The sequence below is a fragment of the Dipodomys spectabilis genome, unplaced genomic scaffold (assembly GCF_019054845.1).
Source record: "Dipodomys spectabilis isolate Male_0828 unplaced genomic scaffold, ASM1905484v1 ptg000023l, whole genome shotgun sequence".
NCBI lineage: Eukaryota > Metazoa > Chordata > Mammalia > Rodentia > Heteromyidae > Dipodomys > Dipodomys spectabilis.
In genome coordinates, this window is record NW_024870700.1 from 2,078,195 (window position 1) to 2,095,628 (window position 17,434).

The 17,434-nt window shown below is 43.8% G+C and overlaps 1 protein-coding gene and 1 long non-coding RNA gene across 2 annotated transcripts in view; one reads left to right on the top strand and one right to left on the bottom strand.

Moving 5' to 3' along the window:
• The window catches only part of Fli1 (Fli-1 proto-oncogene, ETS transcription factor), a 122,788-nt gene extending 108,008 nt beyond the window's left edge, over positions 1 to 14,780 (bottom strand). The window contains exon 1 of the mRNA XM_042674848.1: positions 14,471 to 14,780. Within this exon, the coding sequence (XP_042530782.1) occupies positions 14,471 to 14,488 (18 nt within the window). The 5' untranslated portion in view covers positions 14,489 to 14,780. The remainder of the gene's footprint in view (positions 1 to 14,470) is intronic.
• An 80-nt stretch (positions 14,781 to 14,860) lies between these two features.
• LOC122104223 lies at positions 14,861 to 16,082 on the top strand. Its single transcript, XR_006146895.1, has 3 exons — positions 14,861 to 15,347; positions 15,702 to 15,806; positions 16,045 to 16,082. It is a non-coding gene; the product is annotated as an uncharacterized LOC122104223 (long non-coding RNA).
• Positions 16,083 to 17,434: the final 1,352 nt, after the last annotated feature.

A 17,434-nucleotide genomic window follows, 5' to 3' on the forward strand; every position in this document is an offset into this window, starting at 1 on the left:
GGAAGAAAATAATTAATTCCAACGTGCTCCAAGATGAGTACCCTTGCCCATTTATGGCTTATGCATGAAACATTCTGGGGGGACATCAGGAAGGACAGGAAGGAGTGCCTAGGGTAAATCCTCCACCACACTGCAGACCAAAGAATATATAGAGATCCACAAGTCTCCAGAAGGAACAACTTAGAACCTCAAAGAACCAACTCTGCATCCCTGGATATGTTCTCCAAGGTACGCTGGGAAAATGCTCAGTGTACCCAATTCCTGAGATATTTCCAGAAAAGATAGCTGATCTTTTTTCCTTCTTTTTCGAGAAAATTGCACAAAGCATAGGTATCCTTCACATCTCTGACCACTGGAGAAATCCTTGTATCAAAGATCTTATGTGAGAAAGACTACTGGTGACTTTTGACCCAATGTACTCTTAGCACGGAGCAGATGAGAGTCAAGTCACTATGGTTTTCTAGAGACAGCAGTGTCAGGGCTGCGGGTAGCTGCATGACAATGTATAGATCTTTGTTGTAGAATGACTGTCTGGTCATAGACTTGGAAGACAGGGCTGGTGGTAGAGTACAGTGCCAGGAAAAGAAAGATCTCATGCTTATGCTTTTGTTCATGTAGTCATTCTAACCCTTTCCTTCTTGCGTCACCAAAGTGGATTTTAGGCCCCAAACCACTCTATATTTTCACGCCAGATAGTTTCTAAGTTATTTTACTATTTCAGAACCCTCTCAACCTCCTAATTTATTTATTTACTTACTTACTTGCTTACTTTTTACCATACTAAGGCTTGAACTTAGGGCATAGGCACTGTCCCTTAGCTTTTTCCACTCAAATTCTACCATTTGAGTCACAGTTTCAATTCCAGCTTTATGATGCCTAACTGTAGATAAGAGTCTCACAATCCTTCCTTCCCAGACCTGCTTCAAGCTGCAGTCCTTAAATCTCAGTCACCTGGAGTGGCTAGGATTACTAGCATGTGCTGAGCTTAAGTCATTTTCTTTTAGGGATGACAGTGTTAACATTTGGGTTAGAAGAATCCCATACAAATTCAATATGATGGATTAGCACTCAGATCCTTCCTGCCACAGAGCTACATTTCAGCTTTAACTTTTCCTATTCCAATCAACCCTTTTAAAGACAAAACAAAAACAAAAACTCTATTTTAGTAACATTTGGGGGGGGGGGGGCTATATGATTACCTCACTGGTCCCTATGGCAAAGATCCTCTTCCACCCCCCAAGTGTATTTTGACAATGCTGAGAAAATTGGACCAATGATCCAAGAGATCAGGAATCCTTGTGGATTCAATGATGCTTGATTTCCTTACTTCAGAAGGCACTCTTACTGTGGAACGTGACATTTGGACGCTTGAGTCTTTGAGTTGTGCTTGCAGGGCCTCTTTGCTAATCTGTCATCTCCAGAGCAGGCATCTTGAAACCTCAACTATCTTTTCTGTGTAATGGTTTCTGACTTTCTAAGCATTTAGGGAGAGAGCTATTATATTTAACTTGACAGTATGTAACGGCTGCTTCGGGGGACATGACAAAAATACAAGCAGCTATTTTAAGTGTCTCCTTCTTGCCCCAGGTAATGCCTAAAGGTTTCAGTAATAATATGCAGAGTCGATATTGAGGCCAAATTTCACAGAATAATGCAGAATATTCCAGGCAAAAGAGAAAAGCAACAACCTCACCCCCAATCTCTATAATTTCTACTTCAACTGACTTGATGAGCCTTTGAGTGTACTTGAAGTTATGCTCGCACACACACGCGCGTGGGCGCGTGCGCGCGCACACACACACACACACACACACACACACACACACAAACTCTATATAACAAAGTGTCCATTTAACTCCTGAAAGTTTACATGTGGAGAAGTAGGTGGAGAGAAGTGATCATGCACTGGTAATAACAATAATAGGTTAATTCCCTATCTTTAAATAAAATCAAACTACAACTAGATGGGTTCAGATGACTCAGTGGCCCTTGATAAATGCACATGGGTTTTATCATGGTACAGAAGAGATGCAAAGGCACGCACTTAGCCCTTCACAAGGAGAATAATTTTTTTTTAATAATTGGTTCTTTAGTGCTAAGTTATGTTTGCTCCCAAAGATCCTTGAAGCTAGGTTTTCTTTGTTCTGCCAAAGGAAAAAGGAAATCTATCAGGAAGCTGGGCCAGTCCACAGGAAGTCTCACTTGAGCTGATAAAAGGCCCTGATGTGAGGTGGCTTTGGATGCAGTTATAAGTCAATCTACCTTGAAATAACAAGAAATGCTGTTCAAGAGAAACTGAAGCCTGAAGTCAGTCTCACTCAATGATTTTCTTTTAACCTCGCAGAACATTCGCTTCTTTGTGTGTCCCATGATGTCCTAGATCTCTTACTTTTAAAAAGTTATGTGTAATATTATGATTATACAAGTGAAAGACATGACAAAGAGAGCAAAGAGTTGGAAGAAAAGAGAAAAAAAGAAATAAAAAGAAGAAGATAGATGACAAAGTATTGTCAAGTCAAAGAATAGGCCGTTCTCTACTGAATTAGTAAACTTACTGTTAGTTTATTATGGCAAAAACAAAACCTGTCAACTTTATCATGTCTTGCCTGCCTGGTACACCTGCTAACAAAACCATGTAGTTTCTCCTTCCTGGACAAACAGGGCTTGAATAAAGAATGATGAAGTCTTGATTGATTTAATGAATCTGGCCAGATTCACTTAACTAGGTTTGGCATGGTTTGTACCAAATGGAGATTTATGTGTCTGTCTGGTGATGTAACACCATCACTGGGCTCTATGAATTTTGGAGGTAAACAGGATTGGGTTCAGATTATGACTTTGACTGTTGCTCAGTGCTCCAAAGTAGAAATAATGCATACCTTCTAGGGTTGATACAAGCACTGCATAGAAGTCTTAAGGCTTAGCGCCTAAAGCTGGACAGATAAGCTGTTCTTTCTCTTCTTATAACTATGATTGCTCTTCCTCATTTTGATTCCTCTTTAGGTGGAAGGTAAGGCCTAGAGGAAGAAAGGCCTTGGCTAGGGCCACTAGGGCCTGTGCACATGTTATGGGTGATACAGTTTCAAACTGAATTGGGGCCTTTTGGGGTTGAGTGTGTTTGCCCATAGCACAGCACCACTTCCTGTTTTAGAAAGAAAGAAAGAAAAAAAGCCTTCCAGAAAACTCATTAAGAGGCTCAACATTCTTCTTGGACATCAAATAAACTCTCAAAAATATTGTTTTTTTTAAAGACTTAAGTGTAAATGAATTAAAACCAGACAAATTCAATTTCCCTTCAATTAGACAAGATTTTTTTTTATTTAGGTCCAGGGGAATGGCACTTGGAGCCAAATGTGTTTTTGGATTTCAAATGAGACTAAATTTTGAAGAAGAAAAAAAGTCTTAGGACTCCAGAGCAGAGTGAAGCTCTATTCTTAGTTTGCATTAACGTAAAGAGATTGGCACAAGCTCCAGTGTCACTTGGCAGTAAAGACAACTGGCTCCCAGAAATTCACAAGGCCCTTCCTAAGAGTCCCAGCCTCCAAGTCCTTCCACAATATGAAAATAGCTCTGAAATTATAGAAGAGCCATACTAGACCAGAAAGAAGACCTGTAAGAGGCTCAGTTACTCTCAATCCCCAAATGAGATGCACAAATACAAAACTTGACCAAGAGCAGAGTCATAGGAACATGAGAGCTGAAAGGAAGAACTGAAATTATGCTTTCATTTTATACTCTAGAAAACCTTTAACCCAGAACTAACTTGCCTAAGTCTCCATAACTAGCTTGAAGGAGGCCTGGGCCTAGAATTCAAAGGTTAAGACCTTCAATCTGACTACTCTATTTCTTTCTATTTTTTACTCTAAAATGTAACCCCAAACCCACTGGGATCTACAAAGTTGAGATAGAATGATTCTTACAGGTCTACTGGTCATAGACCTTTTTAATTTTTTACATAATTATTTTTAAATTACAAAAATGTATACCAATGATTAAAGGAATGAAATAGTCCATCAATTTATGCTATGAAAAGTTAAAGTCTACATTCATGCCTAAAAGCAACTACTTTTTAATAATTTTAATATATATTCATCTGTATCCTTCTAAAATATTAACCATTTAATATATGCATCCTTTTATCTTTCTTTAAGTAGTCATATGTATGTATGTGTAACTTTTGTTCATAAATGGGATCATGCATTTTGGAACTCACTTTTTTCTTCTTGCAATAATATACTTTTGAGTGACAATTGGTTTTACTTCATTTAACATGGACATACCAAAGCCAGGCACCAATGGCTCATAGCTGTAATCCTAGCTACTTAGGAGGCTGATATCTAAGGATCCTGGTTGAAAACCAGCCTGTGCAGATATATCCAAGAAACTCTTCTCTCCAATTAACCAGCAAAAAGCTGTATGTGCAGATATGGCTCAATAAGTGGAACTTCAGCCTTGAGCCAAAAAGCTAAGCAAGAGTACAGGCCCTTAGTTCAAGTCCCAATACCAGCACAAACACACACAAATATATATTGTCATGCTATTCCCTTATATGAATCTTCCCCAATATATCTATCTAGTCCTCTGTTGTTGGTTGTTTAGACTATTTTCAATTTTTCTTGCTATAAATTATGCAGCTACAAACATTATTTCTTTGGTATTTAAATCAATATATCTGTAAATTGGAATGATCAATTTTATAGAGATAATTAGTTCTTCAAGTAGATATTACCCTCTGCAAAAATTGTATCCAATTTTATTTTTTACCAAGAGAGTAAGATAGCAACATTTCCCTTTATTCTTTCTGAAATGGGACATTATTAAGTTGCGTTTTTTCTGGTCCTGAGGCTTGTATTCTGTCCCTGAGCCTCTTTATTTTTTTTGTTCAAAGCTAGCACTCTACCACTTGAGCCACTTCTTGAGCATCACTTCTATATTGTTTTTAATCTGTGTGTTCTTCTAGGACACAAGTGGAGAAACTATGTGATTTTTATTAGAATATTTTTTGGTTTTGTTTTTGGTGGTACTGGCACTCAATTCTTTGCACTCACTTGGCAGGCACTATACTACTCAAGCCATGTCACAGTCCTTTTTGCTTTAGATATTTTTTCAAATAGAGCCTTGTGTATGTGCCCAGCTGACTGCAACTCCTATTTACACTGCCCACATAGCTGTGATAGTTTATGTGAGTGCCACCCTGCCCAGCATAGTGATTGAGATTGTATCTTGCTAGTTTTTTGGCCAGGCTATCCTTGAATAGTGAGATACACCGCCTCCCCCTTCCTCACAGGTAGGTAGGATTTTATAAGCCTGAGCCATTGTTTCTGGCTGTATATTCTTTTCATATTTGTGGATTCTTTGATTTTTTTCTAGTACTGCCTATTCATAACATTCTTGCTTATTTTCTACCAAAACATTCTGATTTTGAGAAATTGTTAAGGATTGGACACTAAGTATAAGAAATAAACTTTAAAAATTTCTCTTTATCTTTTCATTTTTTTGTTTCTTGAGGTGCTTGAGATGGATACTAAGGCCTTATACAAGGCCTTATAGGCGGGCGCTCTACCACTGAGTCACACACCCAACCTAATCTTTTCACTTTGGTTGTGGTATTTTTCTCCATGCTTCTATATAAATAGATGAACTGAAGTTCAGAAAGAGAAAACAAGAAGAGGGACTCTCCACTGGCTTTTCAAAAATGACCATACAGTGGACTAGTATCACCAAAGATGAAAGAAAAACATTGGTTATCACTTTTGGGACAGAAATGCCTAAATATCTTCATAACAGTAAGCCACAAATAAAGATTTCTCTTAATGGGTATTTCTTCTTTTAGAACCACAAAAAGTTAGCACTTCAAATCAGGAAGCGGAGAATCCTTCTGTAGAAGTTTGAATGAAACATTAGAGTCAGCTTGTTCTTATTCAGCTATACCCCACTCTACTGGGTAGAGTGCCTAGTGCCTTATTCAGATGAATGAGTGTAAATTAAGTGACACACAACGAAAGATAAAATGACTCTTGTAGACCTACAAATCTCAGGCTCAATGAATGTTGAAAGTGGTGCCATTGATCAAGATATATTGTACTCATAAACTGCTTTGTTAAATGGCAATTCCTTTGTACAACTACTTAAAGATAATATTTTTTTAAAAAGGAAAGAAAATCTCAATCTCATTGTCTATTTTCATAAAGATTATAACACATGGTCAGAGACAATTTACAAACTGAGCGATTTTATTTTAACCTTAACGTTTCTTTTCACATTTATTCTTGCAGCATGAATGAATGGCAAAATTATTTGCTTTCAGACACTTTCCAACACAAACTTGGTGAAATACCCCTATATTCAGAACCAAATCTGCTACTGGAATGTTAGATTCCAGTAGACATGTGAAACCCACACATGTCTAGAAATCCAAGGTTAAAGCTCCCTGGGCACCTGTAACTCTGGCCTCTTGCACGTGTGCACTGAAATGTGACTTAAGGTCTTTCATTACTTGGGACACACAGCACTGGCTGGGTAAATGGGCCTGCTCTTGGAAAAGCATTTCAGTACTCACATCTACGTTCTCTTGGAGGTCATTTTAAAAATGTCATACTCTGTGAACTGTTGATCAGAAATGACATGACGCATGCATTGTTCCTTCCCTAATGACAGGAAATATCTTAAATACTTTAGTATTTTGGTAGGTACCAGGAATTTGGAAGCTGCTATAAAATGGATATGAGTTCTCTGAAAATGTCCTCAAGCTCTGATCCTATTTGGAACAATGCTGTTAAGTCTCTGAGCAGTTGATTCACTGGGATGAAATGCCAATTGTCTAAGGGAGGCGATGGGTCCAACCATCCATGAGAAAAATGTCACACCTTTCTGAACTTCCATGGAAATTTGACTTGAATTTCACTCCAACAACCCATCTTTTTGCTCTTCTCAGTTACTCTCTACTGACTCATTCTCAAAAAGAACTAAAGTTGCACCCCAGCATAGACAATTCAATTGAAAGGAGACAGGTCATGGCAAGATTCCCAGAACATTGGCCAAAGAAGACACATTTGAACAAGAAAAAGAGTAACGACATTGTTACACAATTTCTCCCTCAACTCTGGGTGTCATATTAATAAAAAAAAATAACCCCTTTAAAGATCACAGATAGAACCCTGATTGCTTGAGCCTATCACCACTTGTCCGCTCCTGATTTCTACCCACTTCTCATAAGACTTCTCCTAAGTCATGGAGTTACTCATATTTCCATTGCCTAAGAAGAATGGAGGTAGGGAGGGAGGACGCAATCTTTAAGAGCTTTGTAATAGCCATGTAGACTATCCCTCTATTTAAAAATTTGGATTCCTCTTTCCTCTGTAAGACCCAAACTCTTCGTTATGGTACCTGCTATCCCCCATAATCTAGGTTCAGTTGACCTTACCACTCTTGTCCTGTCTTTCACATGCCCCTCACTCCCCAAAGTAGCCTATTCTCTCCTAGAATGCCATTGACCATACTTCATGTTCAAGTTCTATTCATGTTTCAAAGACAGCCTTCAGAGTTACCTATGCCAAAAGGAAGTGTGGCTAGTATGTAGAGACAAAGCAAGTCTTCTGCCATCAGAAAGACTAGGCTTGAAAGGTGGCTCTGTTGCTACAGGCCATATAATATCAGGCAACGTGTCTCAGCCCTCTGGACTCTTTCAGAGAGAGATGTGGTGATTTGTCCTTCTACAGAGCTCTTGTAAATACAAGATGCAAAAAAGCATGCTTTGCGAACAGTAGGAAACTGCATAGGTTGTTGTTAACATTGAGTCCTTCTCTGTCTCTTCAGTTTAAATTGCTTTTTCCTTCCATGGGGCTAGCTCACCTGTTGCTTTCTGATGTCTTTTCATCAAACCTAGTCACCAAGTTCAGGTCCTGACTAACAGTCCTGTAGTTGCCTTCATATGATTGGTCAGTTGATGATTCCCCAGAGGTTGGGGATTAGCAATGATTACAAGGCCATCTTACTTTACACAGAGAAAGACTGTTCCACAGATTGCCTCATTCTGACAAAGTCTGAAGGTATTGATGCTAGGAGTGACCATCGGAGAATAGATGATGTCCCCATTTGATGTCTTTGAAGAAACACCACTGCAAAGGGCACAGGTTGGTGATGGCTACATTCACCACGTCAGTGGTAGAGTTATATGTGAAAAAATGAAATCATTATTAAAACCATCCCATGAAATGATACCTAAATGGGATGCATACAACAGACATGAAATCATTAAAGTAACAGAAAACAAAACAGGGTATAGTCTTTTTTTTTTTTTTTTGTCAGTCGTGGGGCTTGAACTGTGGGCCTGAGTGCTATCCTTCAGCTCTTTGGCTCAAGGCTAGCACTCTACCACTTGGGCTACAGTGCCACTTCTGGCTTTCTGGTGGTTTGTTGGAGATAAGAGTTTCATGGACTTTCCTGCCGGGGCTGGCTTTGAACCGCAATCCTCAGATCTCAGCCTCCTGAGTAGCTAGGATTACAGGCATGAGCCACCGGCACCTGACTAGGGTATAGTCTTTTGCAGAGAAAAAGACACTTGCATAACGTTGAGATTACTGAAAAAGCTATTGCAACAGGACATGGTGGTGTACAGCTATAATCCCAACACTCAGAAGGTGAAGGCAAGAGGAACTCTCAAGTTCAAGGCCATCCAGGGTTACATAGTAAAAGAAAAGGTGGGATAAAGCTCATAGGGCTGGCTTTTTGAAGATTTTAGAAGACATGTGTGTGTGTGCCCGCACTCCCCCCCACACACGCACATCAGCCAATGTCTTTTAGCTTATTCAATCTGTTGAAAAATAACAAACAAAAGATAGCCTTAGAAAGTCTGTTTTAAGTGCACTCTTCCAAAAACCATGTTATTCAAAATAAAACAAAAACACTATTCTATAACTATATTATGCAGCTGGTTGTCTCAAATAAAAGAAAACAGTACATTTTCCATTTGAACTTAAGTTGTTTCTGAACCTGAAGGTCTCTATACCTAGCTTCATATTGAAGGAGACTTTAATCTAGGAATATTTTCTGAAGATTGAGGTAAGATAAAAGTTATCACACTAGGAAGCCTGCCTAGTAGTTTATCAATATAAACCGTTTCCCAACTTTTTCCCTGTCTTTGTTTTCTCGGGAGTAACTCAATACTTACATTAGATGAATGCTGTATTTCTAGAAAAAAAAGAAACTTGATTTAAATCAACTACTTTTAAAAAATACCAATGTCAGCTTAACTGTTTAACCCCAAACAGAGGGAGCCATTGAAATCCTGAATCTTATTATTAAATGTGGTTGTTATTAAAGACCTCCATTCTGTCTAGAAAATGGAAATGTTTGAACAATGCTGAACATATTTTATTTAAATAGGTTAATATTCAATTATTAAGAGTTGACAGAAGAATTCAGCACCCAGGGCATGTCTGGAAAAGGAACCTGTCAGTTATTAAAATACAACGTAATACTTTAGAATGTATTCTTGCAAGTTATTTAGTTTGTCTAAAGTAAAAGAAGGATTATTTTGTGTCAAAATTCTATCTGAAATTTGGGAGTTGTTTATTCTCTAAGTAGGGAAACAATCCAAGACAATAACAATTATTTTAGGCAGCAGTACTAGTGCTTGAGTGCTGTCATTTAGCGTTTTCTTTCAAAGGCTGGTGCTCTACTTGAGCCACAGCTCCACTGTTGGCTTTTTTGGTGGTTAAGTGGAGACAAGAGTCTTGGGGACTTTCCTGCCTAGACTGGCTTCTAACCAGATCCTCAGATCTCAACTTCTTAAGTAGCTAAGATTACAGGTGTGAGCCACCAGCACCTGGCCAGGACAGTAATAATATATATTTTTACTAAATGACATGTGTGTTTTTTAGTTCAAAGTCAGATTCCTCATGATATCTCTTTTAAAGGTTTCTATCTTCTCTCTTGGTCTGTCTTAGTCTGCCCCTTCCCCCACATACACAAACATTGCCTCTAGGATTCTTTAATTCACATAATATAACAAAAGCAAACAGTATCTTCAGTCTTCATGGTGTAGCGGAAAGCACGGAACCCCATATTCCTAAATTCTCATTCTTTCTGTGAAAATTCAACTGTATGATCTTGGATGCTCCATTTAATATCTGGAGCCTCAATGGCTCTAGTCATACAACGAGAATGTCCCAACAAACACCCAATAAGGCTCTAAAGTTGCCAACCTACACATTTTGAATTTGCATAGTCACAGAAGTAGCGGGAGCATTTTAGTGGAAATTATTCACACAGAGAACAGAGCTTACCACTTGGTAATTGTCTTCTGAGAGCAAGCTTAATGGCTATAGTAACTGAGACATGGACAGCCTATCTTGCCTGAAGTCTTCTCAAAGCTAGGAGATGGCACTGGACCATGGACGGACAGGGAGGAAGGGTCACAGTCCATCCTGTACCTGAGGGTGGCAGTCAAGTCTGGTCCTATGTGTTTCTCATTTGGTGCTGCTTTCCAAGACTTCTTCCTCACATTTCCCTTCCATCCAGGGCCTGTCTGTCACATGACTCTCTTCTGGTTTTCAAAGCCAGGTTTGTAAGCCAACTTCTCTTTCCCAGTCTGCTTTTCCATCACTTACTGGTTGTGTGGTACTAAACTTTCCCAAGATAAAGGATTAGGAGAGATCATATCTGCTCAGTTTAAGTTGGATAGTGGTGATTTCCCTAACCATCAATTTTCTGTGCCCCAAGATCTTTATGGCTGTTCAGAAAATGCATGGCTACTAGGTATAAGTCTCTTTCTCTTAAAATACATCCATCACTACCATTAGAGTATAAATTCCCAGAGTTAAAAAACTATTTTGTTTGTTTGTATGTTTTTGTTGTTGTTTTTTTGTTATGCTGGAGCCACACACACACACACACACACAAAAACCCAGCTCCACTTCAGCTTATGGTGGTTAATTTGAAATAAGTCTCACAGATTTTCTTGCTTAGGCTGGCTTTGAACTAGGATCCTAAAAGCTCAGCCTCCTGACTACTGAGAATTAATTATATGTGTGAGCCACCAGAGCCTGGCTTTGATCACTGACTTTATTCTCAATATGTAGAATCTTGATCATAAGAAATATCTATATTTGCTGAATTAATGATTTAAACAATATAATAAATCCAGACCTGGGTTCTAATGTTCTGCCCTTTAGACCTCCACAAATTCGAATCTAAAAGATTAATTCAGCCTATGTGTATGCAGCTTTAGGTACTTTATTTCTTGCTAACTGTGATCTGTGGTAAAGAGATGCTTTGGCCTCATTTCATAAATTAGGAAACCAAGACTAAAAGTGGTAAAAGTCTTGCTATGCAGCATATATCCACAAGTTCTAGAGCTGAAAAATAGATCCCACTTTTCTGACTTCAAGTCCTCTCTTCCTTTCCCTATTTCTTAATTGTATGCCATCATAGCTACTTCTCTGATTACTTCTTCAGCTTTGATGACTCTCTATGTATGTATTCAAGTTTCCATAGACAACATTAATTGGCTTCAACTGAGATCTGCTTAAAACTATGATGCATTTTTCAAAACCAGGTCATCATTTCTTTAGGCAGCAAGGATTATCACTGTCACATGCTTTCAACACTGATAATATCACTGTGGGGAGCAGTGATAGGGTAGGCTGTTGTTTAATATGCCAGTTAACTTGCCCTTAGCAAGAGAAGAGTAACAATCATTGATATTCCCAATATGGTGCTCAGGAGACATTCTTGGAATGGAGAACACAATGCTGAAAGCCAACAAGATTGGGAATTTATAATCCCATGGAGCTGTATAAGTAATACACAACGCTAGAGGCTTCTATAAAGAAATCCAGACTTGTCTCTCATCCTGGACAAAATACTTCCTGATCTGTGATATATATAATTGAGAAAGAAATGTAGAAGTACATGAAAATCACATCCCAGAATCAGTCAAAGCTGACTGTTTCCAGGCTATTCAAACTAAGAGCATGCATTCTAGATTCCACAACTTAGGTCTCGTCTATAGGGTCTTCAGAACTCCTTCATGACAGGATGGGATTTAGCACGCATACAGACGAATGTTCTAGAACAGAAGCATAATATTGGAAGGATAGATTGGAAAGATACTCTCCGTTCTAGAAGCAACTTAATCTTCAGCTTGCTTTTACCAACATGAAGCACAAAGAGACTGAATATATTGTGCATTCTCACAGCAAGACCAGGAGTTGGTGGGCCTTTCTCCCAGATCAGTTCCTTCTGGAATCCTAAGATTCAAAGGTCACAAGTGAACAGGAATCTGTGGCTCCCACATAATAAGAAAACCAAAACACACACTCTAGACTGCATCTTTCAGAACCTCAGTGAATTGAACATAGCTTGAAAGCCATGGCTCTGTGGGTGACTTTGAAGACTGGTAACCCAGGAAGAGAAAAAGATGCTTAAAGGGAGGGTTGGAAGGGCTATCCACCTTACAAGACACCTTTACTCCCATCTTTGACATAAAGTGCCAAATTTCTGGTCTAAGGGCTGATCTCACTGCTTGCCATGCTAATCCCTAAGTATGTACCAAAGGAGGTTAACACATCCCGGGTACACACACAGACCACAGTTTCCTCCCTCTGCTCAGGGCCTGTGCTTATAGAGGTCTGAGCACTGGGGAGATAGAGATTGCCTCACTTCTCCTTAGGGTGTCCACACCAAGACCTAGAGCCATCTTGTTGCCCTTCCAGAGATCAGAGGATCAGGGAGGGATGCTGGGGGTAGAGGAGAGTGAGTGTAGGAGTCCTGATAGCAGAAGTACCTTCTAGAATGGAACATCTCTATACTGAACCCAGGGACGCAGGCAATTGCATGCACACACTAACAGGAAGTAGAGAAACAAGAGTAAAGTTGGCCTGGTGACCTCCACTCCCTGGCTCCATGGCCCTCTTCTCACCCACTCATTTTAAGTTTGAGCTACATGTGAATTTTAAAGGCTCCTTTTAACTCATGCCAGTTATCTCATCTCCAAGAGTCAAACTCCTTCAGTTGGTGCTTTTTACCTCAGTCAGCATATTTCAAACTTTCAGAGAGAGAAAGAGAGAGAAACTTAGAAAATAAAACCACTACGACTCCACCCAGATGATAAAAATCTCTTGAAGCTCTAAGCTCAACATCTTAGACTTCTTTGCTCAGACCTAGGTGTGTGTGGGGGGGGGGGGGGGGGAGTTGATGCCTCTGGGATCTGAAAGATGACAGTCTCTCTGCCAATCCCACCTCACCAGCCTAATAGTTTTACCAGATAACCTTTTGCTTGGTCCTGCAAGGACCTAGAAGCTAACTTCTGGTCCCATTCATTCGCTAGGTCCTCAAAGGCCAGTCCCGGGGCGTGGGGGGGGGAATCCCCCACCTCTCTGCTCTCTTCCCCACTTCCCCCTTTACGAGAGGGCAGTCAGTAGCCCCTACTGGAGGGTGGCTCAGAGCAAGGATCTCCACCAGTCCTCTGGTCTGCACTTTGCAATCTAGACCCAGGCTTGGCAAAGTGGATGGGGATGGTAGGAGTTGGGGCAGGGCGTGGGGGGCGCTCTGAACTCTCCAGGCAGTGTGGAGGGAGGGGAGTAATTTGAAGATCTAGGGGGCTCTCACTTAGAAAACAGCTACTAGGGGACCCTTCCGTGGAAGCTGGCGCTTGTGGGGCTCAGAAAGCCTGAGCTGCCGAAGAGTGGAGCAGACAGACTGTCGGGGTCAGGGACCCCCCGCAGGAGAAGCGGCTGAGGCTAAGCTGACCCGTTAGTCCCGGGGAGCCCGAGGCTGCTAAGGCTGCTGAGCGCTGAGCACCCGGCCACAGAAAGAGGAGAGGGAAGAGAAACCAGCCTAGCTGGCTTGTAAACAGGGGTTTTCATCGACAAGAGCTAGCCCAGCAGACCCTCGGACGGACGCACTCCCAGGCACCCCGATCGGCCGGCAGTTAATCCTTTTATTCGGCCCCTTCCACCCCCACCCCCCCACCAGGCAGGGACCCGAGCCGGTGGCAGCTGGGCGCCTGCTCCCCGCTACTTTCGGCCTCTGGAGAGAGGAAGCTGGCCACCAAACGAGTGTCCAGCTCCGGTCCCGGGGCGCCCTGGTTGCCGAGATGGAACAGCAGCAGACCCGGGGGTCTCTCGCCCTTGACTCTGATCAGCGCTCAGGGTCTCCAGATTCCACCGCGCCCCTCCCGCAGCCCTCGGGGCAGCTGGGTGGGAGGGAGCCGGACTCCACTTTGGCAAAGAGAGTAAAGGAGGGGGGGTGGGGATGGAGATCGTCCTGGATGGAGAAAGCCTGGCCGGCCTCTCCGCAACGTAGGACTCACCAACGCAGCGCCGGGGAAGACCGCGCAAAGCCGGGGCGCCAAGAGAAGGGAGAGCGGCCACGTCTTCCGGGACCCCGACACCCCGCGCGCCCATCTGCCCGCCCCACTGCCCTAATCGGCTCCACCGCACTCCCACCCCTGACACCCCCAGCTTACCTTAATAGTCCCGTCCATTTGGCCAAGTCTGCAGCCGAGCCCCCCAATATTCCACACATTGACCCGGTTACAGCCTGACCTCGCAGCCCCTTCAGATTGGCCCGGCGCGGCCTCCCTGGCGCCCTGGGCCGGCTCTGTGTGCCCCGTGCTAGCGCCCAGCCCTTGCTCCCCTAGGCACGTTTGTTGTTGTAGCGGAGAGACAGTTAACCGGATGAAACTTTTTTTTCAGCTAATTTTGGGAAGTGACTTCACTTTGCGATCGGGGAGGAAGTCCTATCTCTCTCTCTCTCTCTCTCTCTCTCTCTCTCTCTCTCTCTCTCTCTCTCTCTCTCGGCTCGCGCTCTCCTCTCTTCTCTCCCTTGCCTTTCCTCCCCCACACCCCCTCTTCCTCTCCTCGGCTGGTCCTGCTTTTCGCATCACACACTATATAAATATACGCAGAGATCGCCCGATGCATTCATGCACCGCGCGCACAGGATACTTGCTTCAGGGAGATAAGGGCTGGCCGGGGAACAATGACGGGGTTCACGCCCAGCGTCCGCGCCCTGATTCCCCGCGGTCGGCAACGCTGCCCCCTTCACCTCCACACCCCCCCACCGCACCCCACCCCCCTCCGTCCCCAAATCCAAAGCCAAACGCCGTTAGATTCTTTCCTTTTCCCGGGGCCCTTGGCCCAAGGTGGCCGTCCTGACTCATTCACTTTCCGTTTCTTCCCACAGATACGTTCATTAATGCTTTTTCCAGCCGGAGTCCAAACTTTTTTTGGGGATGGGAAGACGACGGCGGGGGAGTTTGCTAGAACGTGGGATAACCTGGCCGGAGCGCCTATTGCTGGGGGATGATCTGGACGCACACCGAAGCAAACCAACCATTAATAGTAATAATTAATAATAATAACAAATCGATGGAGTTTCCCCACTCTGCCCCACCACTGCCGAGACTTTGCCGACTCCCGGAGCGACTCTCTCACTCACTCACCGTTGAGGCTTTTGGGGAGTTTGCAGGCTGACCTGCACTGTCAGGGGCGGGACCCCAGACATTACTAAGAAAAAGGGGGTTCCCTCCCGTTGGCGCGACTCACATCTGGGCATCCTGCAGCCACCGAAGGCCACAGGACTAACAGCACCTAGTTAAATCCCTCGCTGACCCAGACCCGACTGCCCAAGCCTAGATTCTCAAGCCAAAGCTGCCGTTTCAAGTCCGCGCCCCTCTCGCCCGCCCCCCCCCCCAGGAACGGACCCCGCGGCCGACCTGCCCTCCACGCCGCCGACCAGCATGTCCCCCCACGGCGCGCAGCACGCCAGAGCGCAGCACAGCAGATCCAGACATCTCCCCGGTGAGACTTGGGATCCCCCTCTCGGGAATGGCATCCCCACCCCGCCGGGTGACCGGCCTCCCCACGGTCCACTTCGCAGGCCCGGCTCACCCACAGATCTCCCGGGCCCTCTACTGGGCTGTCGCGCCCAGGGGTGGGGGGGGGGGGCTGTCTGGCCTGACTTCCCTTCTCCCCAGTCTCAAAACCAGTTACCTTGTCCACGCTCTCCAGACTTGGGACTTTCTCACTTTTATTTAAGAGTCCTCCCAGGGGGGAAGAAGAAGAAGAAAAATCCAGAGATGATCCAAGTAAATTGAAAAGAAAAAAAAATTCAAAAGGGTGTCCACGGCGGCGGGGCGGGGGTAAAAAAAAAAGGTGAGTTATTAATGCTTTATTTCTTCAGGAGCAATCGAGCCCCAGAGCTTGCTCGCCTCCCTCCGTCCCTCCCCCTCCCCCTCTCGAAATTAGTCTCATCAATTCAGCTCCAATTTTGAGTTCGAATACAGACACGGGTCTGAACGTGACCAGACCTGCAGTGTCGGGTGCAGCCAGCCAGCAATTGAGACTCCGCTGTGCGTGTGGGGGGTGGGGTGGGGTGGTTGGTGAAGTGGGGGCCAGGGCGGACTTCCCCCCCTCCCTCCTGTCTGCTTCTCAATCCAGGGGTCTGCTCCGAGGCTCCCTAGGGACCGCCACATCTGGTTACCGCTAGCGGGGTCAGTTCCCCCCCCCCCTTTGCCGGGGGCCACCAGTTCTGGAGTTCAATTAAAAGAAATCAGGCTTAACCCTTTCCTCCCCACCAGCCCGTCTCCCGCCCTCTTGCTCTTCCCTTCAGCATTTCCACATGCTTTCCAGAGAGGAAAGAGGTTAAAGGGAAGGGAAGAATGAATTACATCCTTTCAAACCCCAAATTGTTTCCTTTTCAGCCCAGACTCTACCGACCTTCAAACGACAACAAGGCTTTGGGGAGGGTGTGGGGAGACTGAGTCTCACCAGGACCTCACCAGAAAACTAAGCACCCCATCCCCTCTTTCAGCAAGAAATCACTCAAGTCCATGATGGAGAGCCCCCTTTCCAAGGGCTTACTATACACGGAGGCTGTGAATAGCCACTTCACAAGAGGCAACTCCCCCACACTCCTCCCCCCCCCCCCACCACACACAATGATGACAATGCAACCAACAGGTTTTCTCTCTCCAACTCCTCTTGGCTTCCAAATACCGGTTGTCTTCACTGTTCTGATCAAGGGTCACCCCAACATTCCTAGGACTCCCGGTTTCATTAAGCCTAATTCCCTAGCCTTTGGGGAGTGTGCAATAGAAAACTAGATGAAAATGAAGACTGGCCTGCCTGTCTGAGTTGTAAGACTAACACTTTCTGTTTTTGCCTGTAAAACCAAAAGTATGGTGATTTCGTAATTTTGGAGATGGGGGAGGGGTGTGCTCTGGCATAAGCAACACCCTGTCCACAGACGTAGGCGTTGTGGACCCCTGATTGGTACTAGTGCTACTGTTTCTTACTACTTAACTCGTTCTTCTGATGAGAGCTAAGGCCCATTCATAAGGATCTCCACTCAGAAAGGCCTCCTCCCACCCCCAATTCTGGGAGGTGGAGGGATATCAGATTCTTTCCAGTCCTGTGTTGATCCGCTA